The sequence below is a fragment of the Antechinus flavipes genome, chromosome 3, assembly GCF_016432865.1.
Source record: "Antechinus flavipes isolate AdamAnt ecotype Samford, QLD, Australia chromosome 3, AdamAnt_v2, whole genome shotgun sequence".
Classification (NCBI taxonomy): Eukaryota; Metazoa; Chordata; class Mammalia; order Dasyuromorphia; family Dasyuridae; genus Antechinus; species Antechinus flavipes.
Window position 1 is genome coordinate 523,688,890 of NC_067400.1, and position 24,167 is coordinate 523,713,056.

At 35.9% G+C, this 24,167-nt stretch overlaps 1 protein-coding gene across 1 annotated transcript in view; it reads right to left on the minus strand.

Moving 5' to 3' along the window:
* Positions 1-4,790: 4,790 nt before the first annotated feature.
* The window catches only part of ALG8 (ALG8 alpha-1,3-glucosyltransferase), a 44,573-nt gene continuing 25,196 nt past the window's right edge, over positions 4,791-24,167 (minus strand). Inside the window, exons 9-13 of the mRNA XM_051987203.1 lie at positions 21,216-21,355; positions 16,376-16,515; positions 11,845-11,942; positions 9,798-9,870; positions 4,791-8,851 (exon numbers count right to left, since the gene is read on the minus strand). Of these exons, the coding sequence (XP_051843163.1) occupies positions 8,623-8,851; positions 9,798-9,870; positions 11,845-11,942; positions 16,376-16,515; positions 21,216-21,355 (680 nt within the window). The 3' untranslated portion in view covers positions 4,791-8,622. The remainder of the gene's footprint in view (positions 8,852-9,797; positions 9,871-11,844; positions 11,943-16,375; positions 16,516-21,215; positions 21,356-24,167) is intronic.

The window sequence follows — 24,167 nt, forward strand, 5'->3', positions numbered from 1 at the left end:
TTACAGTATATCCTAGATACAATATATGTATGCAGAACCAAACAGTTCTCTTGTTGCACAGGGAGAATTGGATTCAGAAGGTATAAATAACCCGGGAAGAAAAACAAAAATGCAAGCAGTTTATATTCATTTCCCAGTGTTCTTTCTTTGGGTGTAGCTGCTTCTGTCCATGCTTGATCAATTGAAACTGAATTAGCTCTCTTTATCGAAGAGATCCACTTCCATCAGAACACATCCTCAAACAATATCCTTGTTGAGGTATATAATGATCTCCTGGTTCTGCTCATTTCACTCAGCATCAGTTCATGTAAGTCTCGCCAGTCCTCTCTGTATTCATCCTGCTGGTCATTCCTTACAGAACAATAATATTCCATAACATTCATATACCACAATTTACTCAACCATTCTCCAGTTGATGGGCATCCATTCATTTTCCAGCTTCTAGCCATTACAAACAGGGCTGCCACAAACATTTTGGCACATACAGGTCCCTTTCCCTTCTTTAGTATCTCTTTGGGGTATAAGCCCAGTAGAAACACTTGAGCAAATTTCTAAGGCTGCAATAAAAGTTTGGGATTCTCTCCCTGGACAGAAAGATGGATGTAAAGCCTTCACAAAAATAGAGCAAGGTCCCAATGAACCTTTTGCTGATTTTGTGGGACATTTGCAAACAGCTGTAATAAGAACCATTGGAGATAATGCTGCTACAGAAATAATGACCAGACATCTGGCTAAGGAAAATGCCAATGAGGTTTGCAAAAGAATTATATGGGGACTAGACAAAGATGCTCCTTTAGAGGAGCTCATAAGGCACTGTGCCACAGTGGGCACAAATGCTTATTATACTCAGACTATGATGAACATGGAAAGACAGGGTCCCTCTTGGCAAGGGATTTCTAGAGAAAATTGTAGATGTTTTCAGTGTGGAAAAATAGGAGATCTTAGAGCCCAATGCAGATACAGAGATAGAGTGAGAGGACAGGGTGAGAGAAGACCTAAAACCCCACATCCAAAATGCAACCAAAGCTTCCACTGGGCCTCTGAATGTAGATTGACCCAGGGAAATGAGAGGCAGAGCCCAGCCCCAAGATATCAATCAAAAGACGGGTGGGGCATGATGGCAGCTGAGGTTATACCCAGAGAAGTTCAGGACTCTGATGTGATCAACCAACAGAAAAGCAATCAGGATTACAGTTGGGAAGAATACAGGCCTTTTAACCCAACAGGGCAATATCTAGTGCAAACAGCTCCAATGTAATTGCCAGATGATGAGGAGAAATCCCAAAAGTGGTAAATAGAAGGGAATTCGATAGGTTAATTGCCTGGGGAAGAGGGTTTGCTTGTATTTCTAAAGGTGGAGAAAGAATCAGATGGGTGCCAACAAGTACATCTCCCAGGTTGTGGGCACTATAACAGCTCCAGAGCAGTTGAAATAACGTACTTCCATTGTGGTTGGTGGCAACTGAAAAAGTTTTGTTCCATCCTGCTCCTGGAAGAGTGTACTGGTCACAAGTGTTTTCATTAATAACAATAGCTAACCTTTAATGCTTTCTGGTTACAAAGTGCTTTAGATACTTTGTTATTTGGTTTTCAGGATAATCTAGGGAGGAAGCCAGCAATGGTTTGGGGGGTGGGGGAACATAGAGTGTCAGAATCTAGAAAATTTCTAAGCATTTGATAAAATCCAACACCCATTCTTATTAAAAACACTAGAGAATATAGGAATAAATGGACTTTTCCTTAAAATAGTCAGTAGCATCTATTTAAAACCATCATCAAGCATCATATGTAATGGAGATAAACTAGAACCATTCCCAATAAGATCATGGGTTTAACAAGGTTACCCACTATTACCATTCAATATTGTATTAGAAATGTTAGCTTTGGCAATAAAAGAATAAAAAGAAATTAAAGGAATTAGAGAAGGCAATGAGGAAACCAAATTATCACTCTTTGCAAATGATATGATGGTACACTTAGAGAACCCTAGAGAATCAACTAAAAAACTCTTAGAAACAATTCACAACTTTAGCAAAGTTGCAGGATACAAAATAAATCCACATAAATCATCAGCATTTTTATATATCACTAACAAAATCCAACAGCAAGAGATACAGAGAGCAATTGCATTTAAAATAACTGTCAATAATATAAAATATTTGGGAATTTATCAGCCAAGGCAAAGTCAGGAGCTATATGAACACAACTACAAAACACTTTCCACACAAATAAAGTCAGATCTGATCAACTGGAAAAATATCAAGTGCTCATAGGTAGGCTGAGCAAATATAATAAAAGTGACAATAGTATGTAAATTCATCTACTTATTCAGTGTCATACCAATCAAACTCCCAAGAAATTATTTTACAGATCTAAAAAAAAAAAAAAACAAAGTTCATCTGAAAGAACAAAAGGTCAAGAATTTCAAGGAAATTAATTTCTTTAATTGATAGGAGACAAGTTTTAGAGATGACAATAGTGAAGTTATATCATTCATACAGACTGATTTCAAGGTGTAAATCCATTGCATAAGAAATTGGAATTAAAGTATTATATTGGGTAGATAAACTAATTGAATCTGGGAAATATACAATAGTGTTCTTTGTAACATTTAATTTTCATTTGATCCAATGGAAGGAATTTCACCCATACATTTATCATTCTGTCTCTTAACCTGATTGATCAAAGCCCTACTAATAACATTTTGGTCAACTAACAGAACATATTTACCATGATAAAGGGCAGACTGAATAAATTCCAACAATATCAAGTAATAAATCAGATTTTAAGTTGGAAGGAACTATAATGGCCATTTAGTCCAACTCATATACAAAGGAAATACTCAACAAGTAGTCATCAAAGCCTTGAAGAAGATTCTATTTGAAGACTTCAAGAAGAGGAAACCTCCCAGGAAAGATCACATAAAGTGTAAGTGCAGGAGTAAGGAAGACTCATCAAATCTGGCCTCAGACACTTACCAGTTCTGTTGCCATAGGCAAGTCACTTAAGCCTGTTTGCCTCAGTTTCTTCATCTATAAAATGAGCAGAAGGAAATGACCAACAACTCCAGTATTTTTTACAAGAAAACTCCAAATGGGAACACAAAGAGTTGGACATGACCGAAAATGACTAAACAACAACTGCTAGGAAGGTTTTGCTGAGCTTGAATTTGCTTCTATTGTACCCTCTAGAGCGAGACAGAATAAGGCTAGTTCCTCCTGTACACAACATGCCTTTGCATACTTGAAAATAGTGACCATATCTCCGGTGTTTTCTCCAGGCTTAACATTCCCAGTTTCTTCAAATAATCCTTCTAAGACCTGGACTCAAGCCAGGCCCTCTTCTGTATGAGCTCTAGTTCATGAATATCCTTATTAATCTGTGGCATCCAGAACTAGTGGGCATTATTTGAAAGGGGCATGACGGTATTCACATTGCCTCCAAGAAAACCATAAAACAGCCCCTGAACGTTAACAGACCTGAAGTTCACTATGCCTATGCAGGAATTCACACAGAGGGACCTTATGATACAGAGACATCACTGGCCCAGATGATGCAACAGAAGTATCAATTGATTCAACATCATATGGGCACTGGACTTCTTGACCTCCTGCAGCCCATCTGCGTAGTATTGGTAGCATCTCAATGCCACATGGACAGTATACATTTTACAACAAATATACATATTTTGGGAGCTCATAGTAAATACTTTTTTTTTATTTGAAAGTAAAATCTAAATAAGTTATTGGGCCAAGACAAGTCACAAAATTATAAGGATTGTCAGAGAGAATCTTGTTCAACCTCCTTTTTTTCTGAGGAACTTGAAGTCCAGAGAAAAGTGACTTGCCCAAAAATGTTTGTGGTGGCCCTCTTTGTAGTGGCAAGAAACTGGAAACTGAGTGGATGCCCATCAGTTGGAGAATGGCTAGATAAATTGTGGTATATGAATGTTATGGAGCATTATTGTTCTGTAAGAAATGATCAGCAGAATGAATACAGAGAGACCTGGAGAGACCTATGTGATTTGATGCTGAGTGAAGTGAGGAGAACCAGGAGATCATTGTGCATGGCAACAAGAAGATTATATGATGATCAATTCTGATGGACGTGGCTCTTCTCAGCAATGAGATAATTCAGGCCAGTTACAATGATCTTGTGATGAAGAGAGCCATCTACACCCAAATGTAGAACTTCATGTGAATCACAACATAGCATTTTCACTTCTTTTTGTTGTTCACTTGCATTTTGTTTTCTTTCTCATTTTTTCCTTTTTGATCTGCTTCTTCTTGTACAAGATAATTGTACAAATACATATGCCTATATTGGATTTACATATATATATATATTTTTACCATATTTAACATATATTGGATTACTTGCCATCTAGGACAGGAATTGGAGGGAAAGAGGAAGAAATTGGAACACAAGGTTTTGCAAGGGTCAATGATGAAAAATTATCCTTGCTTATGTTTTGAAAATAAATATTTCAATTTGGAAAAAAGAAAAAAAAGTGACTTGCCCCAATGTACACACCTAGTAAATTTCCACTATAATATTCTGTCTCTTCTAACCAGTGTTAATATTGGTAGGATAGCTGGAAGGAAGTTTGGCAGAAATTAGTTTTAGACCAATGTCTCACATAATTTACCAAGATATATTCCAAATGGATGGATACATGACCTAGCTAGAACAGGTCATATGAGAAACATTTTAGAAGAACAAGGAATTTATCTGTCAGATCAATGAAAAAATGACAAACTCACAAGCAAGCAAGGGGTAGAGATTACAGATAGTGGAGAGAGGAAAGGAAGAATAATTTATTAATTACCTACTATGTGGTAAGTACTGTTCTAAGTGCTTTACAAATATCTCACCTGATCCTTATAACATCAATAATGATAAAAGACAATTTTAATAACAAAGTTTAAATTTTTGCACAAATAAAATAGGGACAATTAGAAAGGAAATAAGTACTGGGAAAAATCTGGGAAAAAGATTCATCTTTCTGAGTTTAAATGTGGCCTTAGTTATTAGATGTGTCATTCTGGGCAAGTCACTTAATCCTGTTTGCCTCAGTTTCCTCATTTGTAAAATGAGCCTGAAAAGGAAATGGCAAACCACTTTAGTATCTTGGCCAGGAAAACACCAAATGGGATCACAAAGATTCAGACATGACTGAAACACAATTAACAAGGTAGAGATTCAAATTTATTGCAAATAGCAATTTGTCGACTAATAAATTATCAAAAGATATGAGTTTTCAAAGGAAAAAATCCAAGTTATCACCAGCCATATTTAAAAAAATTCTCTACATCTATTAACTATGACTGTATAAATAAGCAGGAATATACACCATTGTAAAAATGATGAAAATTACATAGACAGACCAAAAAAAAAAAAAAGTTAGTATAAAGGATCATGTTTGTATGTGTCAGAACCAGAGAAATTTTAACTTCTAGGGGATATTTAAATTCAGGATTTAAAAGCAATGTGAGACATCTCTCTTATCCAGGAATGACTATCAGAGAAAATTGCATTAAATATGTCACCATAAATACAAAGAAGCTGGAAACATACTGTTATCTTTTATATCAGCTTGTCCAGAAGAATTAAGTATCTCTAGCTAAATTATCTACAAATCAATTTTATGCATACAAGACAGATAGAATTATCCAAGTTGTCTGTATCAGTGGTTCTCAAAGTGGTTCAGAGGATTTTGAAGTCTCTGAAACCCTTTCAGTTAGTTTTTGCTTCTAATAAGATAAATATCTATTAATATAACCCATGTAAACTAAACTCTTTGGACAGATCCTCCTATAAAATTTAATAGTAAAAAAATGCTGAAAACAAGTTTGAGAACCATTGGTCTATTTATCTTCTGTATTTCAATTTAAGGGTAACTACCAAGCCTGGGGGCAGCTAGACAGCAGATGAAGAGTGCCAGGTTGAATCAGGAAGACTCAGCTTTCTAAGTTCAAATCTGACTTCAGACACTTGCTAGCTGTATGATTTTGGGCAAGTTACTTCACCCTGTTTGCCTCAGTTTCCTCATTTGTGAAATGGGCCAGAGAAGGAAATGGCAAATCCCTCCAATAGCTTAGCCAAGAAAACCCCAAATAGGGTCACAAAGAGTTGGACAAGACCCAAATGACTTAATATCACCATGTCTAGTCTGCCTTTGTTGGGCAGAAATGAGCCTTAAGTGCCAGGATTTCAGCAGACACTGGGGTCATCTCCAGCATAATTAGCAACAAAAGCTGCTGTTTGATGTCAAACCTCCATACTTTTTTGTTCTTTAAAGAAGAAATTTTACATGTAATGGCCCAGCTTCACTAAGTGGGAATGATTTCTTGTTCTAGATTTTCCCAACTCTATAAAGTTCAAATTGAACTAAATTGAAGATGAGCATCTTAGTTTAACCATTTTCACTATTTTTTCTGGGGGGAGGGGAAGGAGAAAGGAAAGAAGGCTGAAAGCCATCTGTTCTTTTCAGCAATGACTGAATGATGAGGCATTCATCAATATTATGTTACTTTTCTCAAATATAAGTTATAAAACATAATTATAATTTGGTCTTGTCAGAAAGAGAATCCAGATGCAGTTTATGACACAATCATCTTTTTCAGTTAGGTTTTGACATCTGGACATTTACAGGCAAAATGTGACCAATTAAAATAGGCAAAAGTCTCTTGCCTGACAGTGTTCACACTGGTTCACATTTAAGGAACAACCATATATTCTGGTTGATTCTCTTCAAACTGAAGTTCAAATTTCTCCAATTGGCAAAATGCCCTTATGTCATTAATAGCTGATAAGCAAGAAAAGTAATTTGGGATATTTTAATAGGTTTGGGTCCTTGGAAATCTGTGACCTCTTTGTGTAATGTGAGATAAAGCAAAGTTTGGCTATGCTCTTTCAAAGGTATATGATAGGAAATGTGGTGGATGGGAGTGCCAGGAAGTTAAACAGACCTGGATTCAAGGACTGAAATATTAGTTATGTGACCAAAGGCAAACTAGAAAATCTTTCACAGTTCCAGGCATTCTTCAAGGATTTTGGGGTATATGTATTGTTTTTATATCAGAAGGGTCCCATATGAATGAAATTACAGATCTGGACTGAAAGAAAAAATTCAGAGATATTCAAAAGCTTCAAGAAAAAAAAATCTGAAGGTAGAAAAGACGATAAGACAATATCACAGAATTTGAGGAAGAGACCATCTAGGACAGAAATACATATTACTTCCCTGACATGGTTTTCCAAATTTCAACATTTACTTTTGTAAGATTTTGAGTTCCAAATTTTTTCTCTCTCCCTCTCTTACTTCCCCCTCCCCAAGACAACAAACAATTTGATATAAGTTATACATGTACAATCATTTCCAAGTTTCATAGTGGGGACATACAAAATCTCAAGGCAATCATTTTGGAATAACTTTGTTAGTGTTCCCATCAAGTCTAATCTGCCTCTTTACACTTTCTAATCGCTGCTCCTACCTTTACCCTTGGGGACAAGGAGAACCCCTCTTACATATTCTGGTCTTTCAAATGCTTAAAGGAAATAATGATGTGACATCCTCCCCTCATTATCCTATGTCATAACTTTAGTTGTTTCACAGTTGATTTGATCAGACTGTTTTTAGTGTCCCCCTTTGTCAATGAAGAGCTGTGTTACATTGGATAAGCCATTTAACTTCTCCAGATTTCTCTTCTATAAAATGAAGAATTTAAATAGATACCTTTCAGCCCTAACACTGTGTCCTCAAGTTCCTTCTAGCTCTATCATTCTATGATTCAATGACCATCTTTGATGGGCTGTGCTATGTAAACGTTTGAGAAAATAACTGTTTCCACAGTGTGCTCCCTCTACTGGCAGCATGACCCAATAGCAAACTGTATTCTTGATTTTACACAAACGGAAAGCCAAACTTAACCTGATTTATTTCTTGCCATTCTTTTCCTAGCTAACCAGTTTATTTAAGAAAGCCCTCCTCCTTCCACCATATCCCTCCTTCATTTGTATCATGCTATTGTTTCATTTAAAGGACTCCTAGAATGAGGGGTCTGTGACTAGACCACCATCTGCTTATATATGTCCCAATGGGAAACCTAACTGTCAATGAGCCAAAAATTTTAACATAGAAATATAAAGTAGTATTTTATTTAGCTCTGCCCCTAGTGTGTGGTTGTAATTATATTTTCTATCCTGACAGTAATTATTTTGCGGGCTATAAATAACTAAGCTGCTTGGATTTGAACCTATTATTTATCTTGAGCAAGATTTATATTCAGCACAGCAATCTGCATCTCTCCAACAGACAATTTTAAGGGAGGCAGGGTTTCTGTTTCATAGCTTTAGAAGGGCAAGTGACTTCTCACCATGGTGATAATCAGGTTGCTGTGGTGGGCAACACCAGTATTTTTAAATTTAAAAAAAAAAAAGGAAAGAAAATAGAGCCTCTCTGAATGAAAAACATCAGTGGGTAGTTTGGAAGAATGGTGCAGACATGTTCAAAGCAGGACCCACTGAAACGAATGGCTTCTGCCACCAGCAACCTTTTTCAAATGCTGGTTAATTTTCCATGAGGTAATTGCCTGGAAGTCATCCAAGCAGTCCCTTTATTCATTGTAGCTTCGCCTTGCCGACAGCAGGGCCAGGCAACATTGAAATAGACAGTCTGAACCAAGCATATGTGATGCCTGCTGCACAATATACTGAAGTCAGGAACAAAGGAACGAAGGGGTACTTTAGCTTCCAGGGGGTGAAAGGAAATACAAGTTCACAGCAGATTTCCAGAGGCCCCAAGCCAAGGAGGTAGATGGTTTCTATCCAATTAAGAAGTTTTTCTTTTCTATAGGAAAAAAAAAAGAGTTAGTTTAGGGCTGTTTCTTTAGTTGAGTGAATATTTTTCCAATTTAAATTTCCAAATTCCACTGTCTGGAGGAATAAAATAAGAGAAACTGTATGGCGTGAGGCAAAAATTGCTAGGGTAGGAGCCAAGCTTCTATGGTAGGCTGCTTCTGTCCTTGGCTCACTAGACCACTTTAAGTCAATTACCTCCTTTCTTTCAGCCTCGATTTCCTCTTCTATAAAATGAAAATGTTAGATTAAATCTCTGAGATTCCTTTCCTTTTCTGTGGGAATGTGAAAATAACAATATACATTTATATAACACATTAATGTTTTACAAAGCACTTTCCTCACAACAGCTCTATAAAGTAGGTAAAATAAGCATTATGTTTCCCATTTTACAGAGAAGGAAACCGAGGCTCAGTAAAGGCACTTGCCTAGCACCACATAAGTACTAGTTCAAAGACTCTAACCTAGCTTTCCCCATTTCAAATCTAATATTCTCTAAAGCATCAAGTTACTTCTGGTTTCACATATGGAAAAATGGTTGACAGAATAATATCAATGGTAAGCCATAAACACTCCTCAGCACTCTCAATTTAATTCCCATATCACCCAAGCCCAGTTTATTATAATTCTGCTGAAAGACTAGTAAGGGGTTGGTTGTGAGCTATGGAGATGGAGGAGTCTAATATCTATTAGAGATACTAGATCAGACTTAACCAACCCATTTCACAATCACTTACCTATTCAGAGAGATATGAATTTTGATAGATATGAGTTACAACTGAGTTTATGATTCACTAAAAGAGCACTTCCCTCCAAACTCTGCTTAAAAATAGCTCTAATTCATAATGTACTGATTTTGGGCAAGGATAAATTTAATCATTTAAGAAGTAGCATATTTTATAAAATTAACTTTAAGTAATTAAATTTTTTTTAATTACCTGAACAAAGTTTTCAGTGATGAAAAACTATAAACAGTAAATAGTAGCATGAGTAACACTTTAATTGGCAATTCTAAAAAACAAAACAAAACAAGAGATTACATTCATTCATCAATACGCATTTATTAAATGTCTACTATATATAAAATATCACTACTTTTGGAAAGAGGAAAAGATAAGAAAAGCAATATTTGTATCCTTAAGGAATTTATAATCTAGTGAAGAGATAAAACACAAAAATGTAAGCATAATGTACAATACACTATTATAAGCGCATTAGAAAGATAACAAAGTGTTATGTGAGGTTTAAAGAGAAAAATTGGTTGTAACTGTAGGAGGAGAGTCAATCAGGACAAGCTTCCTAGAGGAGGAAGCATTTGAATTGGGTTTTAAAGAATAGGCAGGCATTCCAAGCAGGCACTGGTTCTGTGCTAAGGTTAGAAACAGGGAAAACACAGGGTATGTTTGGTGGATAGAACTGATCCCTCTGGCTGGGCTATGGGACTCTGGCAGAGTGATAAGAGAAAGCTGAAAAGTCAGGGGGCTACCAAATTGTAGAAGCTCTAAATGCTTTTCTAACTGCTGCTCAGTCATTTCAGTTATGTCTGACTCTCTATGATTCTATTTAGGGTTTTCTTGGCTAAGATACGAGAGTGGTTTGCCATTTCCTTCTCCAGGGAATCCATTTTGTCAGGCAATCAGAGATTCTGTGACTTGCCCAGAGTCATTCAGCTAGGAAGTGTTTGAAGCCATACTTGAACTCAAATCTAATCGACTCCAGGCCTGGAACTCCCCATACTGTGCCACCTCATTGCCCTTATTTATTTTTTTAATAGCTTTTTATTTACAAGTTATATGTATGGGTAATTTTACAGCATTGACAATTGCCAAACCTTTTGTTCCAATTTTTCCCCTCCTTCCCCTCACCTCCTCCCCTAGGTGGCAGGATGACCAGCAGATGTTAAATATATTAAAGTATAAATTAGATACACAATAAATATACATGACCAAACTGTTATTTTGCGTACAAAAAGAATCAGACTCTGAAATATTGTACAATTAGCCTATGAGGGGCCCTCATTTTAAAGCTAAGGAAATGGGAATTTTATTCTGGAGACAAGAACCCAGTAAAGAATTCTGAGATATATACATCTAGATATATTCTTGATAACCTATAGATAGATATACTATTAGTTATAACTTGAATAACACTATTCCTACCAACATAATTTTATGAGTTCTGTATAGTATATATCATAAGTATCATTTTAGTTATATTCTAAGTTAAATTCATCATGATTTTTTGATATCCTAGGACACTGCTCTGGAAGGTAGCTGGCTCCTTTAGCTATCACTAAGTCTTGATGAATGGAAGAGAATGGGGAGTCTGTCTGATCAGAAAATGGATGCTACATAGAGATTTTACCTCTCTTCACCCACATAGAGAAGAGGTTGCGAAAGGAGTTTGAACATGGTAGAATCTCACAATTTTTCCATTCTTCTCCAAGCTTTTTTAGTTTAAATTTTCATCACCAAGAAATGGAACTTTTAGTTTAATTATCCTCTAGAATGTAGTTTTATGTAAAATATGAGATTGTAGAAAGAGCACTCTCTCTCGAGTCAAGAGGATGTGAGCTCAAAGACTGTCTCTGACATTATTTGTATGATTTGGGATAAATTTGGGATATTTAACTTCTTTGCATCTCAGAAAGTTGTACTGAAACAGTCCCTGAAATGCCACCCAGCTCTAGAGCTGCAATCTAAAAGGAAGGTTTTCATAAAGTACATTTCACAGTGCAGGAGAGAGGCAATGACTGTTACTTTGATTATGCATTTCTGTGGGAGTACAAGGTTTTAAGGGTTAGGGGTGAACTAGAGGGTGTGCTAGCACCATAGGATGATTCATTGCTGAAGATAGCAGCCAGACTTCCTTGTAATGCCCCTGGACCGACCGTTTATGTTAAATGAAGACAAAGCATTAAGCCAGAATGAGTCTTACTACAAAGTGGAGGTTGGTCAAACCACCAGAAGTAGGAAGCCCACTTACCTGGGGCTGTGAAGAGCAATGGGAAGAGGGAATAATGGCCGGTTGTGGTCAGAAGCAGATAAATCCCAGCATCTTGTGGCTTTCCCACAGACAAAAGACTGGAATAAAAAAGTCTCATGTTGATTAACTATCCCCTAAATATCCCTGCCCCCCCAATCTCTTTTAAAGAATATGAATAACGAATGTTCTACACCCCAGTCAGGTCACCTGGGCTTGAGTCTGGGCCCTGCACCAACAAGATCCAACTCTTAAGCTGAAATTTACTTAAACTCTCAGATCTGTGGCTTCCTCATCTGGAGAATGAAGATGATAATGCTTGCCTCACATGGTGGTTGTGCTCTAATAATGTGAACTGTTATTATTTTTTGTTCATGCAGATAGATAACATTTTTTCAACATGACAAATTCAGTAGACTAATTTTTCATTTATTCAACATTTACTGATTATTGAGTGTTTTCCACCTCTTCCACGAAGCTTCTCCTGATCTCCTTGGCCAATAAGCACCTTTGTTTTTTTAAACTCTGTAATGCACTTGTATAATATTGTCTGTTCCAGGCTACATCCAATCTCTCTACCAGAGAGCAGAGATGCCATTTCATTGAATTCACTATTACCCCCAATCACGTAGGCATGGGGCTTTGTACAGAGTACTTAATAAACCCTTGCTGAGTAAAGACCTTCTCTCAGATGTTGGATGTGGTAGAGGTGGGAACAGTCAAGGATGACACAAAGATGAACTCACCATCCAGCAAGGGAAATAAACCACCCATACAAATATACTACAAGGCAGAGAGTAATAGATTCATGAGAGAATTACATAAGAATTCAGAGAATGCTTGCTGTTGTTGACATTTCTGGGTAGGGCTACCCAGGATTGGGGATGGGCAAGATGAAAGATCAACAGAAGGACAGCTGATTTCATGATCACTGTCTAACTATAAAATAAAGAGAAAGTTGCACCTCCCCCCTTTACCATAGGATCATAGATCTAGAGCTGTAAGGGACCTTAGAGGGACTGGATCTAGTCCAATCCTCTCATTTTAATGATGAGAAATATGAGCCCCTGAAAGATAAGCAACATTCCAATGGCAGTAAGTGATATAGGGGGATAGAAGATTTACTTCTAGATCACGAGTAGCCCAATGTAGGGAGTAGCTCCCTAGGGGAGACTTGAAATTATAGTCACATTGGCTAATTTAAGCCCTAGTGGAACAGAAATAAAGGTACATGAAAGTACACAGCCCTTCGATCTTTTGAGATTTCCTGTTTTCAGCCAGCTTAGCAGGTACAAGATAAATGTGATTTTTCCCTCCTCTGAAAATTGCAGGAGAGAATTTAGAGGTGGGAAGATGCAATAGTCAAGGCAAGAAGGCAGCAAAGGGCCTGTTCCAGGGAATAAAGAGGAAATGTATGACAAAGTAAAGAGAAGAAGGAAGACAAACTGAGAAATAAACAGAACAAATCCTCTCCAGAATGTTAAGGTCAATAACTCAAGTGAATTTTCGGTTCTCACAGATATCATTTATCTCTAAAGTATGAATCACTATAGAACCTCTCTTTAACATTCAGAATCTCTGAGTTCAAAGCTTCTATAATAAAATTGACAATGTTTTTTCTTAATAAGTCTCAGATATTTTGAACATGTGCTTAAATACAGCTTATTTATTCACATGCACTCAAAGAAAATAACATCTTACTGAAGTATAACATTTTATAGTAGTCAAAATACTTTTATATCCATTTTCTATTTAGTTCCTGAATTTTAGAGTTAGTGAAAGGCTAAGTGACTTATCTTGGAAAGTGGATGGCAGACATTTACCAATTGATAAATGGTCAAAGGATATGAACAGATAATTTTCAGATGAGGAAAGTCATTTCTAGTCATATGAAAAAATGCTCTAAATCACTATTGATTAGAAAAATCAAATTAAGACAACTCTGAGATACTACTTCACACCTCTCAGATAGGCTAAGATAACAGGAAAAGATAATGATGAATGTTGGAGGGGATGTGGGAAAATTGGGATACTAGTGCATTGTTGGTGGAATTGTGAGTACATCCAGCCATTCTGGGAGCAATTTGCAACTATACTCAAAAAATTATCAAACTGTGCAATATCCTTTGATACAGCAGTGTCTCTATTGGGTCTGCATCCCAAAGAGATCATAAAAGAGGGGAAAAGACCCACATGCACAAAAATGTTTGGAGTGGCCCTTTTTGTAGTGGCAAAGAACTAGAAATTGAGTAGATGCCCATTATCCACTTTCTGGCTGAATAAGTTAGGGCATATGAATGTAATGAAATATTATTGTTTTATAAGAAATAATGAGAAGCCTGATTTCAGAAAAGCCTGGACTTACATGAACTCATGATGAGTGAAATAAACAGAACCAAAAGAACATTGTACACAGTAACAATATTATGTGATGATCAATTGTGATAAACTTGTCTCTACAAAAATGAGGTGATCCAAGATAATTCCAGTAGATTTGTGATGGAAAGTGCCACCTGCATGCAGAGACAGAACTTTAGAGACTGAATGTGGATCAAAGCATAGTATTTTCAGCTTTTTTGTTGCTTTTTTTTTCTTTCTCTTGTCATGCACAAGCAACATAACAAATATGGAAATATGTTTAGAAGAACTTCACATATTTAACTTATGTTAGATTGCTTGCCGTTTTGAAGAGGGGGGAGGGAAGGAGAGACAGAGAGAAAAATTTGGAACACAAGGTTTTACAAAGATTCGTGTTGAAAACTATCTTTGCATGTATTTGGAAAAATAAAATACTATTTTTAAAAAAAAAGAAAGTTGATGACAGAGCTAAAACTATATTGAGAATTACTGAATCTTCCCATTAGAAGGAGCAGAAGGTGGATTAGATATAAACTAAAAGTAGAAGAGGAAGTAGAAAATGGCCTATACATTTCTATTAATGAAGGTAACACAAAGTACCAGGCACAATGTAGGAAGAACATCCACAGGGAAGATCAGTAATCCACAGTAGTTAATAGCTATATAAGAAGATACCTAGAAATAAAAGCCACAGCCTCAAATGCAAAAGACAGTCCTCATTCTCATAGAGTTCACAGTTTAATGTAGACAAGCTACAAGAAACCATGTACATAAAAGATCTAGACAAGACAAGTTGGAGATAATTTCAGAGGGAAGACACAAATTAAGGACATTCAAGAAAGGTTTCTTGTAGAAAGTGAGAATTCTGCTGAGATTTGACGAAAGATAGAGAGCTCAGCAGTCTGAGATGAAGAAGGAATTGAAACTAAGATAAATTTCCCTCAATAAGCTCAATTCACTGGAAGTGAATGAAATATATTTTAAGGTATCAAAAACTGGTAGACACAATTTCTGGGCTTCCACCAGTGACCTCTACAAAATCATGGAGAATAAAGAGAGATACTACAGGATTTAAAAATGAGAAATATCCTGACTTTCAAAAATGTATAGAAGAGAAGTGTAAAATTCTAGAGCTTATTAATAGTGGAATGGGAAATAGATGAAGAATCAGCTTGAATTCTAGAACATTTCATACCAGATAGTGAATTTTATTTTTTGTCAGGGTTCCTATACTGGTAGATCAATCTATAACTTGGTCTTCCTGCCTCCACCCCACCCCTATTTTCCCCACAAAAATTAATTGGTGTAAGTACAGAAAGACAATAATTCAAGCAAAAAAGATCTGACAGTTTTGCCCTCCTTACTGTTAGTTTTATATGTGTCAACAGTGGGACCTAGCAGTCAAAAACATCAATGTGATCTTAGAATTTATAAAGGCAACCATATTATTCAAAAAAAGAGAGCTGATAATTCCACCATACTCTGCCTTGGTTAAGCTATATCTGGAATAATGGTTTTAGTTCTGGTGATTACCTGTTAGGAATGATGGGAAAATGGGAATCTGCCTTAAAGAAGGTAATTAGAGTGATAAAAGACAAGAAATCATTTCATTTGAGTGATTACCAAAGAAACCAGTAATGTTAGCTTAAAAAAGCAATAACAGTTGTCAAAAAGTATAATGAGTTGTCACCAGGAAGTAGTGGGGAGATCTGTCACTGAAGGCCTTCAACCAGTTGCTGCCTAAATTACTAGATAAAAATGCTCTTGAGGAGATCCTATTCAGGAAAGAATAAAAATAATATGCCTTCTGAATATTTCTTCAACGCAGAAACCCTGAGTATTTTTTGACTCCTTGCAGCACTGTGCAAACTTCTCTTATAATTTACAGTTGTATTATCTTATCCATTGTATTAGGCTGTTAGGTATATAAGGGAAAGGATAATGTCTACTTCATCTCCATATTTCCTCCCAAATTTCTAGGATGGAGTAAAGACTCAATAAATACTTGCTGAATGAAATATTGAATAAACCGGGACTAACTATTGAAGGAAGTCTACCTTTGTACTTTCTAACACATATATTTGGAATGGGAAAATCAAACGGATAATAGTTTCATTATGAATTTTAGCAATAAAAATATGAACAAAGGGTGGGCACAGATGTGAAGTGTGCTTACCTCATTGGGAGAATTGCTAGGAGTATTGCTTTTTCATGAACATGCCACCCAAACATGAAGGAACTTAGCGCACAAACAATTAGACACCGAAGAAAACCTCTGGGCCCTTGGGGTTTAAACCAAAGACAGAAAACAGAGGGCTAGAAACAATAGGCAAAAATGAGACTTCAGTATCATTTTTAATAAACTTTTAAGTAACATTTTTCAGGCTGGTTAAATGTTTGCATAATCAATAAGATACTATATAATTCAGACAACTGTCAATCCCCCCTTCCCTTCCCTCCTCCCGGAAGAATTGAATACAGTTTCAACAAATTGTTACCAAAAAAACCCCACCATGCAAAATATTTCTTGTCAAAAGTCAATTATAATCTACTCTCATTAACATCTGAGAAATCTAGTATAAGTCTCTGCCACATCTCCAACTGTAATTTACTTATTAAATCTCATCAGAGCCCAAAAGTTCCTGGGAAGCTTAAAGAAATAACAATATAGGAATACATTAAGCACTTTCCTTATAAAAACACTTTAAGGTAGATAATGTCCACTTATGATTCTCCATTTTTCTAAATGAAGGAACTGAGGTTCAGAAAAGTGACTTGTCCTTGGTCACACAATTAGAAAGTGTTAGAGGCAGGAAAGAAACCTTAGGAATTTTAAAATTAGTTGGGTAAGAATTACTGAGGACTTATCACTTAGGAATACTAGATTGGAAGTAGGTAAATCTAGATTCAAATCTCAGCTCTATTATTCACCAATTATGTGCTGGGCAAGTCACAATCTCTCTGGGCCTAAATGTTCTCATCTGTAAAATTAGGGAGTTGGACTATATCATCTCAAAGGATTTTTCTAGCTTCAAAATACTTTTTGTTTAGTTGTTTTTCAATTATATCTGACTCTTTGTGACCCCATTTTGGGTTTTTCTTGACAGTGATACTGGAGTGGTTTGCTATTTTCTATTTCAGCTCACTTTACAGATGAAGAAACTGAGGCAAGCAGGGATTTAAGTGACTTGCCCAGGGTCAGACACTGACCCAGTGTGTGAGTCTGGATTTTAACTCAAGTCTTTCTGACTCCCAGGCTAGTGTTCCATTTACTGTTTCTTAGCTCCTTTCCTAAGACACTTTGATTCTATATAATTGAGTTTCTAGTTTTGTGGGTTAGAAAAGAAATATCTTCAGTCACTATGACTAGAGAACTATCTCCCTTATATACTTTTGTATTATTCTTTAAGTATTTATCATTTTCCACTTGTATTACAATTATCTGTGCAATTATTCCTCTATTGAGTCTTAAGCTTTTTGAGGTCAAACAGTATCTTATTTATCTCTTTCTCTGACCACTCTCCACCTCCTTCCCCCCAGCTCCAATACATAGCACAAGGTAATGCAAAAATTATTAGGGAACTTACATAAACAAATGTATCAATACCACAAACTTACTTCCTTTCATTTTTTTCAAAATAATAAAAGAATGCATTTATATAACCCTTTATAGTTTACAGAAAGCTTGCTTCCACTAACTAGTGTAATAGATGGTGAAAGTATAATTATCCTCATTTTACAGAGAAAACAGGCAATAAAGGTTAAGTGATTTGCTGGAAGCTACTAAGTAGCAGAACTGGGATTTGAATTCAGATCCTGATGTCAAATCTAGAGTTTTTTCTCATATATTACATCTTGTTAATATTCCTCATTCCCAAGTTACCAGTACAAAAGTATTTTATTATATCACAATTAAAGCTATATTTAACAAAATGACTAAGGGAATTTTTTTATATGACTGCACATGCATATTGGACTGCTTACCATTTTGGGGGGGAGGGAAAGAATTTGGAAATCAAAAAACAAAAAAAAAAACAAATCAAAACAATAAAGACAGGCTTAACTATTGGGCAGATTCTGATCAGTTTTTCCTATCTTAAACTATGATTTTCTTCTAACAATATAGTTCACAAGTCTTCTGTATCTTTTTATACCAAGAAGCTTTTATTTGCGTTTTCTCAGATTACTCACAGGGGCTCATGCAATATGTGGGAGATCTTCCTCTAGATCTTTTAATGTTCTGTGAGCAGTAACGCATTGTGGCCTGTATCACCTCTGGTCTACATTATTACAACAGCTTCCAAACTGGTCTCCTAATTCTCTACCTATTTTTCAGTCCGTTCAATACACCATTGCCAAAGTGATTCAGATATGACCATATGATTCCTCCACACAATCAATTTTAGGCTTCCTATTACTTCTAGGATCAAATAGAAACTCCTTTGTTTATTTCTTAAAACCGAACTCAATCTATCTTTTTATTGCCACTGGATGTTTTTCTTCCTCCTCTTCCCCCCAATAAAGACTGGTCTTTTCTCTGTTCTTGATTCCCATGTTCTTTCTCCCCTGCTTCATACTTACTGCCTCAATGGGTGGCACATACTTTCTCTTCACTTTTGTCTCAGAGGATCCCTCTTTCCCTCATCACCCTAACTGCTAGTGTCATCCCTCCCAAATTACCTTATATTTAACTTGGTATATATTCACTCTATATTTTCGATGGCTATCTATATCTGTCTATATGCCCATGTTGTCTCCCTCATCATAATGGGAGCTCCTTCAGAGTAGGGCTTGTTTCAGTCTTTGTACTTGGATTTCCAGTGCTTGTTAAAATGTCTGGCATATCATAGAATTTGATAAATGCTTGTTGATTGACTGAATTGTGTAATTGTGAAGATACAATCTGTTCTGGAAGATTTTTAAAAAGTCATATTATTCCTTCCTAATATTTTCATCAAGGTTGACTTCAATATCTTCATTCTCAAATTTTGTAGAGATAAAAAGTAGAAATATGGGTTGGTAGGTACTGTTTTCTCATTCTTTCTGAGAACTGATCCCTCAATGACTTTAAAATTTTGTCACATTCATTACAGACTGCCTTTGTATATAGCTGGTCTTATCTTGTTACTCCTCCTAGCTTGTTTTTATGATCATTTCCACTTTCTCATACTTACGCTTCCAACAGTAACAGAGATTATAGATCAAATAGAGAGTTCCTGTTATCATTGATGAAGATAATAAGTTTATCATAGATGATGCTAATAGACCTATTAGATTTTTCATCCATTGTTTTTTTCCAACATTATCTTGAAAAGCTCTTGGGATGATCTTGTTTTTGTCCTAATGGTAAGCTTTCTGAAAACTCTTTTTTTTCCTTTCCATGGCTTTGCACTGTTTCATGGGGTAATACTTTCACAAACTTTGATAAAGTTTTGAAAAATGTCTTTCTGTTCTAAATCAGGGATGGAGAATCATTTTTTCTGCCAAGGACTATTTCAATATTTATAACAAAATTCGCAGATTATACAAAATTATCAACTTAAAGAACTCAAGCAGTAGGAGGTGGTTGTACCTAGATTTCAGCTTTTTATTGACTCTAATTGGCATGACAAAGGATTCTTTGGGTTTTATATGGTTTACAGGTTTGATATTCCCCACCTCTGTTCTAAACAATAACTGAATCTGGCTGCCATCTCCTGCCTGGCAAAGATATCAAGTGTTTCCAGCAAAGGAAGCTTCTGGCATTTTTTGTTCTGCCCATAGCAACTGCTTTATATTCAGTTAAATTTTCATTAGAAATCATGACAGTGGCTAGTTACTGCTGTTAATGCTCAATGTTAATTTGGCAGAAAATCTCTAATAGAGTGCTTAGGAACCTGTGCTATTTAACATAATCAAAGGCATAGATAAAGGCATAAATGACAAGTTCATCAAATTTTTTGCTGACATAAATCTAGGAGAAATAGTTAACTAACCGTATGACAGAATTCAAAAAGATCATGAAAGGCTAGAAATTAAGCTAAATCTAATAAGATGAAAGTCAACAGTATTAAATGTAAAAAGTTCTTTAGAAATGACTGCTGTAATTTGTTCTGTTAAAATAGTTAATTTCAATTTTTTGTGTGTAATTTGATTTGTCCAGTGCCTTCTTACTTTCTTCTGAAAAAGAAAAGTATTCAAGATATACAGGTATGAAGTTTTTGTATAATCTATAAAACTTTGGACTCTGTGGTCTCTTAATCCTGAAATACACTTTTAAACATTTTTCACTATCTTCCACTATGTCCATCTTTGATAGTTTGAAGTATTTTACTGAATTCTTTGTGAATTCCTCTACTGCTTCTTTTCCTATGTTAGATTTTGGCACATAAGGTTTAACTACCTTCATGGTTATCCCTCAGGATGGAATTTTAAGAATCCTCTGTCCCCTGCTGCTATTATTATTATTGTAGAGATGGAAGGAGCTCCATAGGACTGAAGAATATTTTAATTTTTTTGTCTGTGTTTCGTGGATGTCATGGCCAAAAGAATTCATCATTTGATGGCTGATCATACAGGAGATAAACTTCTCTGTACATAAATTGGTCCACGCCCAAACCACTCTAGCTTGATAGATCATGTAATAGCTTGTACTCTATAGCCATAGACTTCAAGATCTCAGGATCACCTTTCTTTCACACTATGACATTGGGATAGAACTTTTCTGCTATCAATTAATATATACTTATGAAATACTACTAACAATTGCCAGATACTACATGTTACTTTCATTGAAAACCTTTTTTGCATATATTACAAATGAAATGTAGCAAAAGTATGTTATCCTTAAGTTATTTTCCTCTACAAACAATTGCTAGGGTATCTGCTTCAGATAGAAAGCAAGACAGATCCATACAAAGATCTAGTTTCAGAAGCAAAAACAAATAAGTGTCTTAAAGTTGAAGTTTAATCAAATAAATAAAAGAAAAATAAAAAACTCAAGAAATTATTATTATTATTATCTGTTAAATGCTTACCAACATGGCTATCACAGTGCAAAGGAGAGTTGCTAATGGAGTCACAGAGGGGAGGACTGTGTGTTGGAATTGCTGAACCAAACCACTTGTCATTGAGGCCTTGGGAATCTTCTTGGGATCAAGAAGATTAAACTTCAAACCTGTGAAGGATATAAGGCATTTTGCTGAAAACAGACATCACAGTATCAAAGAAAACCATCAGTTCCCTGAAGAAACAATTTTATTTCTTAATGATGCTACAGTCAAGATTTCACAGATAACTGAATCTGAAACTACATTGCCTAGTTAACTGTATCATCACTATGGTGAACACACATGGAATAGAGTAATGTAAAACATAGGCTGCCCAGGTATCCATAGTAGACGCCAGGAAACTGGATGAATGAATGGCAATCTACCCAAGTCATTACTTGTTACAAACTTTTCTAACACCCATTCCTAAAACCAAAGCTTAGGAAAACAGAACTTCTTTCTGCCTCATTCCAGGCAAACTAACAACATAAGGGGAAAGACAGGAGAATCTTGGACAGTTTATAAACCTGTTTGGCTCTCCTGCCTATAGAAATGAAAAGCAGAAATAAATCAGAAAAACTTAGACTACTAATAAGAGAATAGTAGCATAATTTCCACAATACTTGACAATTCACAAAGTGCCATAGCTCTGTGAGGTTTGTAGCATAGTACCTATGTTTTATAAAAGAGGAAACTAAAATCCATAGATAATTTTTTTAAATTTTATTTTATTTAATAATAACTTTATATTGACAGAATCCATGCCAGGGTAATTTTTTACAACATTATCCCTTGCACTTGCTTCTGTTTCAATTTTTCCCCTCCCTCCCTCCACCCCCTCCCCTAGATGGCAAGCAGTCCTATATATGTTTGATATGTTGCAGTATATCCTAGATACAGTATATGTTTGCAGAACCGAACAGTTCTCTTGTTGCACAGGGAGAATTGAAATCCAAAGATAAATGACTAGCACCAGGGTCAGAAAATTAGGACTTGAACCCCGGTTCAAGAATTTTAGGGCTCTTTCCCCTGGTCACAGTGTCCTCAACACTCCACTCTTTCCCTGAATTGAAACCTGAACCTGAAGGTTGTCTAACCTTCTTTATAGCAACATCTCGCAAACTTCTTGAAGATGCAGAATAAAATAGGCTTGAAAAATCAGGATTCCTACAAATGAAGATCCTAACAGTAATTATGAATAAGTCTCATAAATTTAAGATGTTATGTTGAACATTAATGTATGAAAACTAGATCCTGAGGATAAATTCAATGCATCTAATCTACAAGAGAGTATGGGAATCAGTATGGAGGAATGATTAAACACACGAAGGGGAGCTTTTTAATGTGTGGCTGTGGAAGAGTTACTGAATTTGGCAGAAGACAGTATTATCCAAGATCATGCTTGACTGAATAATAAGAATCTCCATCAAAGCTCAGGATATAGGGTAAACCCTAGGACTTGCTTTGATCACTGGAGTTGTAAACCAGCCAGCAATGATCATGGCAGACTAACCTCATTTCCTTTTGTGACTAAGTAACTAGACACAGAACAGGGGGATGTTGTATATGCAATATAGTAAAACATTTGATATAATCTCTCATGTTTTCCTCCAAAACAAAGAAGAATGTATGGACTAATTAATAGTAGTTAAATAAACTAAAATCATATTGAATGACTAGATCCCAATGTAATTGTCAACAAATCAATGTCAACTCAGAATTCAGATAACTTAGAAGAGTTACCACGTAGAAAATTACAAGGATTCCCAAGATGAAGCAAGGCAAATAGCTCAACACCAGAAATGGATATGGCTTTTTATCAGTAGAAGTAATAATAAAAATGCATAATCACTTGCTTTATCAATACACTGCAAGACCAATGGAATCTCTCCATCTGGCTCCTATATGTGTTGCTTCCATCTAGAATGTGAGTTCCTATGCAAACAGTAAAGACTTAATAGTTTCTTCCTTCTCTTTTTCCTTTGTTCCCTCTCTATCTCTTCCTTCCTTCCTTCCTCACTTTTTCCCTCACTTTTCTCTTTCTTTTCTCCCTTCACTTCTTTCCTCCTTCCTTCTTCCCTCCCTTCCTTTCTCTTTCCCTTCCAAGAGAACTATCCAAAAGTGTAACAGGCTACCTTGGGAAGCAGTAGGTTCCTTTCACACAGGAGGTGTACAAACAAAAGCTGTAAGATCATTTGTTGAATATGGCATAGAAAGGGGATTCTTATTCTGCATGAGTTGGACTAGGTGACTGACCTCTTGGGTCACTTCAAACGCAGGTTTTGTGATTATTAGGAACTGTCACTGTGGAAGTGTTCTAAAGTATTCCACCAAAATTTATTGAAGATAGGGTTGCCTTTGCTTCATCAGGAACAGGGGCAACCACATCAATGACTACACATGAATATGTGGATAAAAGAAAGAAGGAAATAAGCACTTATTAAGTATTTCCTACTAGTCATACACTGTGCTTAGTGCTTTACAAATATTACCCCATTTCATACATCACAACAACCCTTGGAGACATATGCTATTACTATACCCAATTTACAGTTGAAGAAACTGAGGCAGACAAGTCAAGTGACTTGCTTGGGGTCAAGTAGCCAGAAAGTATCTGAGGATGGATTTGAACTCATGTCTATTTGACTTCAGGCCTAGTGCTCTATGCCATGCACAACCCAGCTGCCTGAATCAATGCAGATCATTCAGACAAATTGGTATTATCTCTTTCATTTGAGTTTTTTAAATTTTATTTTAAAAACAATTAATACTTCTTGACTCAATAGCTTATTGCTGTCCTGATTCATTGTGTTGGCTAGCAGAAATTTTCTGGTGGTAGTAAATTAAAAAAAAAACAACTTATTTATATATTATTATGTTATGTAAAGGCTGAATACTATGTATGCAACTGCTAGAAGATATCTAGTCAATGCATCCTTA